Consider the following 16831-nt stretch of genomic DNA (forward strand, 5'->3'; position numbering starts at 1 on the left):
TTTCTCAATAAATCAACAACGGAGCAAGCTGTTATACTGAGAGGACAGTGGCTTTCTGGAAAGAGTAAACTGGTTGTGGCAGTCAGGATGATTGGTTATAATCCATGCTTAACCCATTCAACAGTCCCTTTTAACAATGACAAAGCATTGTTTTACTCGACCTAAATGAGTGCTGAATAATGCTTTCAGTTCAGCTTTGCCGAGCTGTGCATTTAGGCTGGAAATATTCTATAGTTGTCATTTTAGAGGCAGAAGACAGCCACTCACAGTAAAACAAATGAATACTGTTTAGAGCTGGAAGTGTTGCTTTCCTCCCTATTTTCTTTTCTTGCTGAACGATCGGGAGACAAAATGAAAATTAATGGTTTTGCATTGTTGAGTAAATTACATAGCCAAACTTCATCACTTCAGAAAATCAAATGGAAAAATAGAGCTCTTCACTGTAGTTGAAACTGAAACTCAGTTGCATTATGGACCAGTTTTCATTGTCTTCTGTGCCTCTCTGATTGCAATCATTTTCTTTCCTTGTGGTTTTTCTTTTGCCTTTTCAAATCAAGTAAATTTGAAGGGAAAAAAATGAATTTTACATCCAATAAAGGTTGCTAGAATAAATTAAAACACGAGGATAGCCTAATACCCAGAAATGATGGCTATTTTTTAAAGACAATCTTCTCATCAGTGGCTCTCTGTCTTAATTTTGCACTTAACCATTCACATCAGATAACCACTGATGAACATGCATGAAAGCTGGCACATGTTGAGCTAATTAGAGACAATCAGCAAGTGAACTGGAAACCATGAGCCAGTCGTGTTGCTGTATCGATACATACTGTAGAAGCTCTATACTTAAAATAGAGCTTCTTAAAAGTATCACGAAAGACGAAGGCTACGTTTTTATGGTTTCCTTGGCTTACTGCATCCATCTTGGATTAGTTGTAAAATCATACCAAAGTACTGAAAGCCACATTTCCATAACTTTTGTGCTTTAAAGCACTTTAAAAAGTCTGATTTGACTAGCGATTCGACTGGTGAAACATCTCTCAGCCAATGTGTTATTGTGTAAAACTCACAATACCATCCCTCATTTCTTGATGTGCAGGTGCATCTCTCAGGTCCTGTGTAAAATCTGGGTCTTTGGTGGATTTCTTCCCAGTCATGTCCTGTCCTTTCTTAAGGACATGACTTTCAGATACTGTTAATCTGCTGTAGATAATCTTTTAAACGGTCACATCTTCTTTTGCCCTCCACTTTTCCACTTTCCTCAAACTTTTTAAGGACACACTGCACACCACGCTGAGCCATCCCAGGTTTTTGTGTAATAGTTATTTGAGAATCACTTTGTTGTCTCAAAAATGATACTTTAGATCTGTCAAACCACGTTATGTTTGCCATGAAATAAGTCTCAAGAAATTAAATAAATGATGTGTTTTTACAGCAGGCTGTTAGGAGTGCCAAGTTGTCTGTTCATCAGTTAGATGCCTCATTTTTTGATTCAATATGTCAGAGTTAGATGGCTTATCATACACAAATCTACAATTACAAGAAAGTCTGGCTTCTTGAAAGCAAAATATAAAGAAATGATGGATGGATTGAGACTTTTGCACCGCGGATCAACATTACTTACTTAACATTGTGACACCAGTGGAAGCTGTGTAAACTCTGCATTACACTTAAGCTGCAGCATCTCTGTCTGGTGTGAATTGGGCCAACAGAAGGGAATTAATAGTGTCTCTAAAGTTTATATTAATATTTTTAGATAAAAAGTCGCAGAACTGTATAATGTCTCTGTTTGACTATTTTTTTTGTCCTATCAGAAGCCTTAAAGAAAGACTGATATGTATTTCAACGTTTGCCTGTCTTCAACTTTCCATCAATCATCTGTTGTTTAGTTGCACTGGAGCCCATTCACAGATCATCAGGAAGTAGTTAGTTGCCTTAATATGCTGAGACAGTTCCAGGGCAAAAACAGCCTCTGCCAGCAACAGAGCAGCAGTGGAAGAGACAGCCTAGTCCTTCACTCCACAAAAACGCAAAGGGCTTAATTAGTGTTTTGTCTGTTTTTTTTTAGGCCAAGTTAATTCTCACCTTTCAGCCTGGATGATGACCTAGAACCTCCCTGTCTGAGCCCCCTGAGTGTCTCAGACAGATGGAGAAGTCAAGCACAGTAGGTGACAATGTTTCCATACCGTGTTTGAAGTTACGTTGTGCACAGCTTGAGCTGAGAACCACTTAGAATTAAACTGTTCTCCCACACAAAACCTAATTGCTCTTGAAAGGACGTCTGAAGACAATACATGCAATGATGAATCTAAAACAAGTCCAAGTCAGAGGTGCAGTACCTGTTTTTTTGGGGCATGTCACCCTCATCCTCTGGGTGTGCAGGTTTATCGGAATAAACTCCAGAGACTTTTGAGCTTTGCAGCAGCTTGGCTTGAATGAGCAACCTGAAAACATAAACAACAGTATATGTCACAAAACCAGGTTGTGTTGGTCAAGATCTTGAAGAAGAAAGAAGAAAAAAAATCCTTGTACTGTAAAAGCGATTGTGTAGAAGTTATGCTGGGTATTTGTAGTAACCACAACCAAATTTTGATACATTTCCTACACAAATGATTGAAGACACCGAGTTCTTTGCTAAATTAACATGTATTTATTTCACGTTTACATACATTTAAATTGACCAGTGTGCAGTCTTTGTCAGTGTAATAATGATATATCCTGATGCAAATAATAAAAAATTGCATCAGGATATATCATTATTTCTACATTTCTCAGAAGACCAGAGGATTTCTGGCTATACAGTCCAAAAGGTCTCATGCTGGCCTATCTTGCCATGTTTCTAATGGCTCCATCACCCTAAAGTAAAAGCAGGATGGCTGACTCCATGCAACTATGAAAAACTGGTGACTGCGTTGAATCTGTTAGAAACGGATTGCAAGTAGCTCTGGTGACCAACTGGTCACCTGCAGTTTAAGGTGCAACACCACCAACCTTATTCGATCACATGGTAACTACACAGATTGGCCAACGGGAGCCAATCTATCTCCAAACAGTGGCAGTCTGATTTGGACTGACAACAGTCACTCTAAGAAAAGTCAATTTGCAGTTGAAGGTTTGCAAATAATAATCACTGTCCAATACAGTGGTTTATTGTGGGAGTTACGTTCTAAAAATAACCTGCGATAGGTGAAATCGGCGAAGTAGCCAACTTTATTTTTTACAATTATTATAGATGTTTTAAGGCTGTAAAACCCCTCACTATACACTTTTATAAGACAGGCATGAACATTTTCACACTTTTCTCTCCTGTTTAAACACTCTCAAAGTTCAAACCTTTGTAGAAAAACAAGTTTAGTATTATAGAATGAAACCAAAAGCACCCACGGGTGCCTCTGACGGTGCAAAACGTTTCGTCGACATTGTAGTGTTTGTTGGGGAGAAAACTTACAAATATACAGTGCAGCACTTCAGAGTCACACTGCTAGCGATCGAAGATTTATGTAAATTTTACAAGGTGAACGCATTCTGTACTGTACAGGAGACACGGCATGGAGGAGATTGATTGACAATGGTCTACAGCCAATTAGGATGCAGAACACAATGCGCTGTGAAAAAAAAAAATTAAAAAAAGCAAAATTGCACTCAAAAAAATCCGCGAAACAGCGAGGCTGTGAAAGGTGAACCGCATTATAGTGAGGGACCACTGTATACACATGCATAAAGATTGCAAACATGTAGCAATCAATCTGAGTCCATCTGTGCTGATATAATTAGTTAACGTGAATGTCTGTGTATGTAGACAGCAACATATTTGTTATTCAAGTGCCATCTGATAGCAGACTGACCATTTTATCATCATGACAGACAGCAACTGAGTGTAAGTGCCGTCCTCAAAGCAGCCATTTCAAAGGCAGTGAGATTGCAAGTTCATTGCATAAAGTCGAAATAATGTTCTCCAATCACTGTCTTCACTTGTGTGACTGTATCATAATGTCCTGCAACATAACTTTCAGCTGTTTTAATTTGCTCCTCTTAATGTCAGAGTATAATCCACATTCCCTGAGCAAATTGTATCTTTTTTCTGCAATATTAGTCATTTGGTCTTCCTTTTGAGTCTTTCATATAAAAAAAAACCCCAACCCATATACCACATACATTCCAACATATTTGGCGTTGCAAATACAAAGTGTTTCTCTGAAAAGTGCAAAGCTGTGTCACTGTGAAGAATGTTCTGATTTTATCTAATGATGTTTTCATGCTTATTCACTGTGTTACACCATAAACTGTATTCAATGTGCTTTGATTTGAAGCAACGGTGTTCTATTACTTTTAAACCATATATCTGAGTTTCAAAGTGGTTCATCATGTCTGCAGCCTTGTCATTTGTCAGCCTATTGTATTATAGAAAGCCCTTACTGTCTGCTACAGCTACACCACATTACATTACACGGCTTTTCACTTCATCAGTTCATGTGGCAAGGGACAAAGACACAGAGGCAGGAAGCATTAGATAATAAGTTAAATATATGATCAATTGTTCTCTTGATTGATTTACCAATGAAAAGAAAACCCCTGCGCAATTCAGTGACTTGAGATCTATTTAATGCACGACTGAGTGACAAAAGGGAATACAAAGCAAATTAAAATCGATTTAAATTAGAAGTTGTTGAAGTGGCTGCAGTGCAGATTCAGATATACCTCTACGGATGCGGGGACTTTTACAACTTAATTGCTACAATATGCCGTATAAACGGAAGACATTTGTTCGTTCTCCGTCAGAATTGGTCACTTAATGAATCTGACTTCAGAATACAGCCCCAAAAATAGAGCACAGTTTCACATTTCGCAGGACTTTAAGATAACTGAGAGGACAATTTTCCCAAACAAACAATAACCTTTAAATAAAATGTCAGAAAGTAATCATACAGTTTTAAAATACTGTAAGCTATGAAGAAATTATTGTAATTAATTCTTTCATGTTCACCATCATGGACTGGACTGTTAAACCAAAATACCCTACCTTTTAATGTGCATCAAGACTGTTTAACACACAGTTGGAACCCAGCAAAGTCAAAATCAGCTGACTTGCAACCTTGCAATAACCTCTAATTTATGGTGTAATGCTTTGAGCACAGTACTTTATGTCCTTTGCAAACACTACTCTGTTCAAAATGTCCAATTAAATGTTCCTGCCAAATGACATTCTTTGTTTTTGGCTCATATTTAAGCTCAAAATCATTTTCTGACACTTCAATTTGGCTGCTCATATCCAACAGGGGTCATTAGCCTTTTGAGCATTCAAATACACTCGAGCAAAAGAGGCACTGCAATCTTTGCAAGTAGAAGTAATTGAGTTATAAAATATATAAATATATCCCCTTCAAGCTCGGCTCCTCTACCAGAGGCATGGAGGTTAACGGTCCTGTGCAGTATCTTTGGTGTTCCTATGACTGCAAACTTCTGGACAGAGATCTTGGATGTTGTTTCTGGAATCTGCTAGTTGTTGGAGCTGCTCGCCAAGTTTGGGGGTCACCTCCCCGAGTGCTCTAATTACCACGGGGACCACTGTTGCCTTCACCCTCCACAGCTTCTCTACCTCCTCTTTGAGTCCTTGGTATTTCTCGAACTTCTCGTGTTCCTTCTCCCTCACGTTGCTGTCATGTGGTATAGCTTTCTATCACTACAGCCGCCTTCCTCTGCTTGTCCACCAGATGACTTCCAGATACAGACGGACCAACTTCCAGACAGACCAAGAAGTCCCACAGGATCTTAGCTCAGTCATCCTCAACCAATCTGGAGGGCATATCCCATTTTGACCTTGACACTTACAGACCCTGCACCTTGTTGTTACGTGCTGGATTATCTCAGGGCCATTTCCACACAGCCTGAACCGTCGGGTCTTGCCTGCTATGGTTCAGAGTGTTTAAATGAGAAGCTGCATCTATTCATTCTGTTTTATAAAAGCAATTGCAGCATTAGGCCGATCAGGTGTTTTTATTCAGCAGTGTTATATTTAATATCGCAAAGGCTTGTCTTGTGATGACTTTTCCAGAATTTGTGTGTCGATGTGTCGATGAATGCCAAGCTTCTTGAGACACATTAATAGTCTGTCTGCACACAAAGGCTGTGGGCAGACAAACCTACTTTTGCTGATGTGGGAAACACATCATCACATTCCTTTAAGCCAGAGGAAGTGACTTTTTTCCCCAGGAAAAACCCACCAGGAAAGAATAAAAACTTTCCTGTGCAGCAGTTTGTATCAGCATTACAGGATAAACAAACATTCCTTATTTAGGAGGGGATTCATAAAATATTCTGGTTAGTCGAAGACATTCCTGTCATATTAACAACACCAAAAATGTCCAGAGTGTGAAATTCTGGCATAATTTCTAAATGTTTTAGAATGATTTTATTGTAACAAATTGCTCGTGTCAGTAATTTGTTTACTTAACATGTTTAATTTGTGTGTGAGTGGCAGTATAGCGTGTTAACTGCAGAATAATGACTAAAACCATACTTTGCAACTCTTCTATCTGACAAGCAACATAACTCACCTTTAGGAAAACTTAACTAAGCTGTACTGAATCTTCTCCTCCTGTAATCACTCTTGAGGCAACAGACCAATAGCCAACAATCAGAGCCTCAGCACTATTTACGATCTATGTTGACACAGAAGATAGATGAGAAAACCTGTAACCCGCCACAAATTTTTAACATCATTTGGCAGGAAGGCCAGAGATGAAAACAAACTCACTGCAACTCAATTACAGCATATAATGGTGCAACTGCTGACCCACTCAAGCTGAAATGTGTTGCCTCAAAAATGGATAACACTAATGACTCAGCTGGAGACGTTGGAGATGTGGCTGGTATTTTTATGAGCGCTGAAATCAATCATGTCTTCTTACTAAGGTGGCAGATTTGCTGCCCTTTATCAAAGTGAAAAAATAGACAGATGCCGTTTCTAGCTAAATATACATTCTGCTTAAAAATACAGTGCAAACCAAAGCATGAGCAGTTTTCAATGCTGCAATCAGTCAGTACTACGTACTAGTAAATCATTCGACATTCAGCAATTCATATAGTGCTTTTATTACCTTTATACTATGAGCTTATATAACCTCCACAACATGTCTAAAGGTGTAATCCTAAGGCCAATCATAGTGTGAAGGGTGCCCAGGGATTAGCTAAACAGCACAAGGAGTTTTAACAGTTCTGTCAGGCTGTATTTTGCTAATTTCTGATATCACCACAATGACATTTTTAATTGAGTAAATTAGCTCATCATGGCATGCCAACACATTTTCATTACCGCTATATAAAATGAGCCCAACACGCGCAAACTGATATTTGACCTAAATATGTTGCTGAATGAAACATCTAAAGGATCAGAACCACAGGACAAAGTTTCCACAGGACTGTATAGAGGCGTGTGGAAATTTTGTCCTGTGGCTTTGAACAAAGTACTCATGATTTTATCTGTTGTGTTGGAATTTTGGCTCACTCCTCATTGTGGCCAAACATCTACACCTTTATGTTGTCTCTCCAAAGGACACTGTTCCAAAAGATTTCTTTAGATGGATCTTTTTAAACATAAGCAGTGCTGCCATGTTTTAGACAAAAGGGGGGCTGCATACAGTCCTGTAAAAACCTTCTATTTTAAATTACTATATGCTCAGTGGACCTCAAATATCAGTAGAGATTTTCACAGCAACACACAAAATGTTGTAAATTTCTAGAAGCCTAAAAGAGTAAAAATTAGTGATTCACCAGTTCACCAAGTCAGTGGGCTATAACACCTAGAGGTGTTGATATATTCTAGTTTTCCAACAATCTAATAAGGTAATGATGCAACCAATCATGCTGCAACCTTTAATGAGGATTTATTCATCCAGATCAAGTTAAACTGTTGTAAAAACATTCAATTTAACTCTATACTCTTATCCCTACTATCCATAGTAGCAGCACGGTGGCACGGTGGTTAGCACTGTTGCCGCACAGCAAGAAGGTCCTGAGTTCAATTCCACCATCAGGCCGGGGTCTTTCTGTGTGGAGTTTGCATGTTCTCCCCGTGTTTGCGTGGGTTCTCTCCGGGTACTCCGGCTTCCTCCCTCCATCCAAAGACATGCAACTTGTGGGGATAGGTTAATTTGGATTATCCAAATTGCCACTAGGTGTGAATGTGTGAGTGAATGTGAATGGTTGTCTGTCCCTGTGTGTTAGCCCTGCGACAGACTGGCGACCGGTCCAGGGTGTACCCCGCCTTTCGCCCCATGACAGCTGGGATAGGCTCCAGCGCCCCCCGCGACCCTGAAAAGGATAAGCGGAAGCGAATGGATGGATGGATGGATGGATACTCTTATCCCTTCTCTGTCAGCCAGGAGCTCAGGGGACCAGGCTAATGTAACTAGTGACTGTTGTAGGTTCAGTGAATTACTCATCTGATATATGTGACATAAAGGTTAAATACCAGCAGTACTGGGGCCCGTTCTTCGTACCTCGCTAAGTAAGTTAGCTGGATTAGATTGTTGACGATTTCGCGTGATCTTGGATCGTTCGGTTCCCCGAAGCTCATCCGGGACTTGCTGCCATAGCAACAGAGCCGTAAGCGTAAACCTGCTCGGGAGCAGGTTCACTTTATGTAAACAGGATTAGATCGCGGCCACGCAGGTATGTCCGCTTCATTTATACGAAAGCAACAGCGATATTCCACCACTGTTTCACCATAAATAAATATTATCAATGTAACTAAAGATAATGCAGCACCTGATCCATTTATTGATTTCACACAGATACATACAGGTCATTTCCTAAAAAAAGGGAAATGTACTATTAACATTCTATTACATGTATGTGATTATTACAGATGTAATTCATATTTCACAGTAGTAATTGCAAATTACTTTGTGTAATCAAGATGAGAGACCACGGCTATAAAAGCGAAGGTGGATTTGGGAAGCCTGTCGCAGCCATGTCCTGTCCGTATACGCGAGCCACCCATTGCGGAAGGTGCAAGATTGATAAGGAGAGTTTTCAGAATTCAGCGTATATTGCGGGATAGACAGGATCCTTTAGCTCAGCGCGACAGTGTGCTCATTGAGAGATATCGATATTCCCGTGAGGGTATTATTTACTTAACCAACTTGTTGACGAGGGGGTGCAGCACCACCACCTGTCTTTTTTTTGCTCTGCCCTTTTCTTGGTTGCTGTTATGAACAAACAAACAGATTATTTCAGGGTCTCTTTCCTAGAGACGAAAAGCAATATAAGTGATAAATATTACCATTCTGTAGCATATTCTTATATTCCACTTTTACTTGTTCTCATGTTCTAGTGGGTCCTGTTGTGGCTCTAATGTGTAAGGGGATATAATATAACATAATATAATGTAATATAATATTGGATAATATAGTGTAATACAATAAATTTACCCTACCGCCTACTGGTGTTGGCCAGAGGGGCCGATGGCGCGATATGGCAGCCTGGCTTCCGTCAGTCTGCCCCAGGGCAGCTGTGGCTACAACTGTAGCTGCCTCCACCAGTGTGTGAATGTGAGAGTGACTGAATAGTGGCATTGTAAAGCGCTTTGGGTGCCTTGAAAAGCGCTATATCAATCCACTCCATTATTATTGTTATTATTAAATTACTTACGAGTTTGATTTGTCAGCAACTTTCTGCCAGCCCTCTCTCCTTGCTTTTGCAGCCTTTGCAGTGTTCCCTTGCGTTCTGATTAAACTCTGAAACTCCTGAAATCCCTCAATCAAGAGTTCTTGCTCTGCTGCCGAAAAATACCGAGCGCGCTCCTTCGACATTTTCGCCGACCAATCAGAGGGTTGCCGATCAATGTTTCTACTATCGATGCGTAGCCCCTTTTACGACACCCAGTGATCTCACATTACTTCATCCAGCTGTACTAATCGTCAACAGCAGGTGTGTTCGGAGAACCGGATTAGCGAGCTCATGGTTAGCGCGATGATTTGGTCTTGGATGTGTCATTTGATCTTGGATGTAGTAAGCGACGTACGAAGAACGGGCCCCTGGGGGCGATCGTGGCTCAAGAGTTGGGAGTTCGCCTCTACAATGTAGCTTGCCATCACCAGTGTGTGATGTGTGTGTGAATGGGTGGATGACTGAATGTGCCTTGGGGTCCTTGGGGACTAGTAAAGCGCTATACAAATACAGGCCATTTACGTCTTGATGCATTCTCAATCATCCAGGGAAGTAAATCTCCAAAAAGTTGATTCTGTTCATCTGGACGTAGCGTTTTGTGGGAGAAACGTTTCGTCACTCATCCAAGTGACTTCTTCAGTCTCAGCTGACTGCAGGTTTCCCCAATCTTATAAACAGTACATTTGCATAATGACTGAAACCAGCCCACTGAAGGAACAATGGGCTGGGAGGTCAGTTCCTTAATCTTAATTACGCAAATTCTCATGACCATTGATCAACAACCACTGACCAAAACCCACTGATCAAAACCCACTGATCAAAGACCACTGATCAATGGCCATGAGTACCATTCACAGACAGTTGGGGAATGACCTGACCTGCAGTCAGCTGAGACTGAAGAAGTCACTTGGATGAGTGACGAAACGTTTCTCCCACAAAACGCTACGTCCAGATGAACAGAATCAACTTTTTTGGAGACAGGCCATTTACCAATTACTGGCCAAGATCCACAGCTACCATCTCTTTTTATATACTCAAATTTTTCGAGCTTTTAAATAGTTTTCTGTATTTATGTTTTTTGTTCCTCCAGAAGATGAGTGAACATTATCCTATATGTCTGCCTGACAACTAAATGAACATTTTAAAAAAGAGCCAACAACCAGTATGTATGAAGTCTTACAGATCAGTGTACTTCTGTCCATATGACAGACGACAGATCATGTTCGTGATCCTGTGGTGCTGAGAGGACAGCAGGTTTTTTTTCTTTCTTGAATCCATGCAGAGAGACACCATGTTGTAGAGACACGGGAGAATTGAACACATGCTGTGTGAGCAGTGGTATTGGTCTGACAGGACCAATGTTCCCTCTAATTTTTCATGTGTCTGAGCGAACACACCAACTCCCTGAGCGGTCCCTTGGACCACTGTGAGCAACAGCAGACGTGTGCACTGTGGTCACGCCAGCATCGAATCCACCCAAGTTACATGGTTTATTAAAATAATCAAATTACAGCATTTACATTTATGTTAGACTACTTTTAATTAACTGCTTTAGCCCACTTACAATGAAAAAAAAAACAAAAACAACCTGTGTAGTATGTTAACACTATTGGAAGTAAAAATAAGTTGAACTCCAATTTTAACTTCTTCTTCTTTTTTTTTTTAATGACCAACGTTGGGCAATTCATTATATAGTTACTTCTTCAAAAAAGTAACTGAGTTATGCAAACAACAACATTTTCTGCAGCTGTTTACCTAAAAATGCAGCCATTTCAAACTATTTACAGAACAATCAGCTGTTCTGCATCAATTTTGATGCCACACAAATTATTTGTGCCACTCCAAAAAATAATTTCTGTCCACTATGAGATAAAGGAGAACAACAGCCTGGTACCCGCAGGCCTGACAACAGAAGATGTATCACTGCTGTAACACCTTAACATTCAGCAGTCACCTCATTGTTCTGAACGCACAACAAAACTATTGACTACACAACAGACTAACTACACAAGATTTGCGCTAAACGTCGCAAATCTCTCACATCTCAAAACCGCTGTCACTCCTAAAGGGTGGGGGTGTGTTTTGGTTTCATCTTTGCTCACAGGTGGAGAGTGCTTTCGAGCGTTTTCCTGATAAAATGCTGATTTTATCGTTTCTTCCTGAAGTAAATATAAACAACGATAGTATTCAGGAAGAAAACCAAACATTGCAGATATATTTTTATCATAACTCTGGATTTACTTGGCCAATCAACACAATTTAAAAACTGGTATAAAGTCCACACTTTTTTCGTCAATTGTTCCGTCTGTCCATCTCCAATGGTTGTACACGTTGTCATTACCGTGGCTTCACTCCACATCAGCCACGCTGTTTTGCTAGCTAAAACACCGGTGTCGGCACATAAGGACGCTGTCATAGCCTGTCAACGACGTTGATTAGCTGCGTATATACGAATGTGAATCACATCAGCGGCTGGACTATGGGATAAGGTGGCATCGTCTAATCCCATACGGGAGCAGCCAGTCACTCACTGACTAACACTGGAAAATAGAATTGTTAAAGTATTAATTTTAATTTCAATTCAGGTTAGATTTTTTTTTCTGTGCGCAGAGACCGTGCCAGCAGTGCGCAATTGCGCACGTGCGCAGCTTAGAGGGAACATTGGACAGGACTATGATTTAAACAAGTGTGTCATGTCTGACGTCACTTTCTTTTCTTTTAACCAATTTGTGGTTTATCTAACATTTGGTCCTCATTTTTAACCTGCAAAACAGAAAATGTATGTGAACATCTTTACCTGGAGGGAGCAGACTGTAAAGATGGCTGTCCTAATACAGATATTATGGAAAAAATATCATGTCCACCTGCCCTGCTATCTCCACAATGAGTAGGCTTTACTGTCAGCCACACAGATATATGACACTGCCTTAAACACTCAGCTCTGGGCCTTAAGCTGTAGTTATCCCATAAGCGAAGGCTCAGAGGCCTAACGTTTCACCAAAGGGATGGCTGACATTTTAGAGAGGAGATTGCAGACAGTAGCGAAGGTTTAACACTAACAGGACTATGACTGCACCTTTAACTCACCAGCTGGTAAACAGTGCAAGCAGGGATGAGTCATTTATTAATGGAATGCAGTTAATGATTTGTTCACTGAGGTCAGTGGTTTTAAAAATTGGAAGAATGTTGGACCTGAACATGGAAACTCATCCACCTCCCAGAGAACTACTTCTCTTCTTTATTGTAACCATGTGCAATTTCAAAACCTTTGGATTTTGTTTTCTATAGCACCAATTTGAAAAATGTTGGGACGCTGTGTAAAAAGTAAACAAGAACAGAATGCTATGATCTGCAAATCTCATAAATCCACATTTTAATTCGAACACAAAAAACATGTCAAATGTTTAACATGAGAACTTGAGTATTTCAAGAAAAACAGAAAAAATGTTTTAAACAAGTTGGAACTGGGTCAACAAAAGTAAGTAGTACTAAAAAGAAACATTCAGAGTAACACATAATTAGGTTAACTGGGGCATTCATTGAGTATGAAATCAGCATCTTTGAAGTAAAGATGGACCGAGGTTCACCAACCTTGAAAAATCTGCATCTACAAATTGTGGAAAAACTTCATGAAAAAATCAGAGAAAATGGAGAAATCTCTGTGTGCAAGGGGACAAGGCCCAAAGTCAATATTGGATACTGGTGATCTTCAGGTCCTCGGGCAGCACTTCATTAAAAACAGGCTGGATTCTCTCATAGAAATCACTGCACTGCGTCATCCATAAATGCAGGTTAAAGCACTATCACGCAAAGAAGAAGTCATGCATGGCACGTCCTCCAGACTAACGAGGAGAGGGACCATCCAGCTTGTGATCAGCACTCAGGTCAAAGGCCTGCCTTTCTAATGATATGGGGGTGTGTTAGCGTCTGTGGAAGTGACAGATTGTACATCTACAAAGGCATCATCAATGCTGAAAGGTATATACAGGTATTAGAGCGACATGCTCCCATCCTGACAACGTCTTTTTCAGGGAAGGTCTTGGATATTTCAGGAAGACAATGCTAGAGCGCTTACTGCATCTACTACTCTCTCAAAAGTCCAGCAGCTGGTCTCATCAGTTCCCAGATGTTTACAGACTATTGTTAAAAGAAAAGGCTACACAGTGGTAAACATGACCCCATCCCAACATTTCTCAGATATACTGTTGCCATCAAGACCTTATTTTATCAGTTTAAACATTTGATTTGATTTCTATGTTCTACTGTAAATAACATATAGACTTTAATTTATTTATCCCGTCTAAATGTAGTACTTAGACATGAACATTTCCAAAAGAAGAGCACAGTGACAAATTAAATGAAAGTTCCTAATTTGTGTGCAGACAAGTAATAGGACAGCCGTGCCCACTGACTTTTGTTAATGAACTCCTCTTATGACGAATGCCACTCAGTTGCCATATTTGTCACCCTTTGTTTGTTCTGGTAATTATGTTTTCATTTCTTGTCCCTCCTGCCACATTTGTGCACCCACTCAACCTCCTCCACAGTCTGTCTCTTTTCGTCTCTCCCTCCCAACCTTTTTTAATCATATTAGTTATCAATAATTAATCTGCAGCAGCTTGCCCACCCAGCTTGTTTAGCAACGTCTGTCATCCTGTTAAGTTAATGCAGGACTGAATTAGAGTAGCAAGATAGGGTTGGGGGATCCTCCATGTATTACAGCATCTGGACCACGCAAGTGAGTTGTCAGGAACTATAATGACCAACACCACATTATCCTTTCCCTCAACCCCTCCTCAGAGTCCAGGCAGGCAGCACCGAGGCTTAGCCATCTTTATTTCTTATCAGCTGGGCAAAGCAACAAAGGAACAGAGACAAATATCTCATTATGTGGACGAGGGTACTCAGTAGAAAATTAATCACCAGCCGTAATGTTAATATGTGCATAGTAAGCTGAAAAATGTATAGGAACATGCTGCTGCGAGGGAAAGAAACAAATTCAGAATGATTGGTCTTTTATACGTTTGCTACTCCTGTAAACGGATAACAAATGTATAAAAATGATTCTGTTCTCATTTTATTTAATGGGACTGTGTCTTTGAGGGCGTAAGCTTGAGAACAAGCCCCATACAGAGTGCAATATCCTGTACTGTATATGCATGCTGTTCATACGAGCTTTTATCTAGCTTTTGAAGTTCAAACTATATGCAACACATACATCACCTTTGTATTTCAGAATGCATTTTCAACAACACCTCGTCATTGCCAAAATCACGCGTTCGGCATCTACCTGTTAAACCCTGGGACAAATGAGAAGCAGACTAATTACTTCCCGTCTTCGCGTTAGACCTAACTGCATGGATTAATTTTATTATGTAAAACATTTGCAGAAAAGATTGCACGCCAAGTAACTGCATACTAAATGGAAGGTTGGATATTTATAAATGAGATGTGAGACTCATGCTTTTGTTTGCTCCTGGCACAGGGCTGTATCAGTTTTGATGCGTTTATGTGCAACAAACACAGACGAGCACATGGCCATGTACATATTTTATTTGCCCCTGATGAAACCTGCGTTGCTATGGAAACTCTTTTAACAGGAACTTCTCTTTATGCTTTCACCCCAAAATCGATCCTTGAGTTCAAAGTTTTCCTTTATGTGTGCACTTAACCCATCGGGTCCGAGGATACTTCAGGATTTTGATCCAAGACTGGGCTAAATCAGACACCTGTACCTATCCTCTTTACAGTGTTCTTAAGGACCCTCGACTATGTGAGCAGATGATTTTCACCATGACGGGACAACATCGTCAAGGTGAAAGGAATGCTTTCACAGATCTCCACACAGCCCCATGAAAAGCTAAATACATCCTTACTGCTTACATAGAAATTAAGAGGGTAAGTAGCAGTGCTGCTAATCAGATTCAGCTGATTAAATGGTCATTAGCAAGTATGGACACCTTTGTTAAAGCAGAAGTTTTGCTCTGGTCTGAACTAGTTCAGACTCTGAAATGCTCAAAGAAACTGCAAAAATAAGAACTGCAAAAAAACCAAAGAAAACCCCCCAAAAAACAAGACCTACATTTCTTGAAAGGGTTGCCAGGAGACAGTCTATCCTTTTTAAAATAAAGTATTGATAATTCATCAAACACAGCATATCAGCGCAAACACCTCAAACCTACTGTGAAGCATGGTGGAGGACGGGTATTGATTTGGGCTTGTTTTGTAGCCACAAGACCCGGGCCCCATGCGGGCATTTCAGTGCCATGAACTCCTCTTTATACCAAAGTATGCTAGAGTCAAATGTTAGGCCATCTGTCTGACAGCTGAAGCTTAGCCAAAACTATTTCATGCAAAAACACAATGACCCCAACTATAGCAGCAAAAATACAGATACCGTGTTTTAGCCAGCCTCAACCTGACTGAAACACTGTGGCACAATATTGCAATGTTTGCAAACCTCAGTGAAGAAGAGTGGGTAAAAATGTATTCACAACCATGTAAGAAACCGAGAAAGTCTTGCAAAGTTATTGGTGCTAAAGGTGGTTCTACAAGCTTATGATCGAGATGTACTTAGTGTTTTACAGGACTGCATAAAAGCCTTCTTTTTCAAATGTCTGTGTGTGATGTGTATGTATGTATGAGCAATTTAGAAGCCAGTTTGTGTATTTGTCTGACTTCGCATTTGTGTGCATGACTACATGTGTTGACACAGACGGGAATATCAAATTCAGAGATAGGTGCAGTTATCATACCGTTAATCTTGTCCATTTCAGCCAAGGTCTCTTGGTAGGAGCTGATTATTCCTGCATATCGTGTCATCACCTCCTTCCGTAAGTTGTCCCAGTGAGGGGAAAGATCTCCCAGCTCCTTTAGATCCTGCACCCTACAAATAAACACAGATCTGTGAGGACCATTGAGGTATTATTGTAGTGCTTTAGCTAGTGTTGTGCCACTTTCATAGTTTTTATACTTCTTTCAAAGGAACTTAATCTTTTAGTTCAGGTTCAAAAAACTATTAGCAAACCTCTTAAAACACAGACAGAAGTTAAAACATACTGAAACATGCACGCATCCTGAGCCAGATAAATGCAACTTTAAACCCCAGGCTAAAATATCTGGTGTCCGCTGATCCACTTTGGCCTTTCAAATTCTCCCCTCA

General features: G+C 40.2%; 1 protein-coding gene across 7 annotated transcripts in view; it reads right to left on the bottom strand.

The window, feature by feature from the left end:
* inpp4b (inositol polyphosphate-4-phosphatase type II B) overlaps positions 1–16831 on the bottom strand; it is a 182331-nt gene that overhangs the window by 43035 nt on the left and 122465 nt on the right. For all 7 annotated transcript variants that reach the window (XM_026171319.2, XM_026171316.2, XM_026171320.2 and 4 more), the window contains 2 exons: positions 16425–16555; positions 2340–2444 (listed from right to left, as the gene is read on the bottom strand). In XM_026171319.2, the coding sequence (XP_026027104.2) occupies positions 2340–2444; positions 16425–16555 (236 nt within the window). The remainder of the gene's footprint in view (positions 1–2339; positions 2445–16424; positions 16556–16831) is intronic.

The sequence above is a fragment of the Astatotilapia calliptera genome, chromosome 6 (genome assembly GCF_964374335.1).
Source record: "Astatotilapia calliptera chromosome 6, fAstCal68.1, whole genome shotgun sequence".
NCBI classification, from domain to species: Eukaryota; Metazoa; Chordata; class Actinopteri; order Cichliformes; family Cichlidae; genus Astatotilapia; species Astatotilapia calliptera.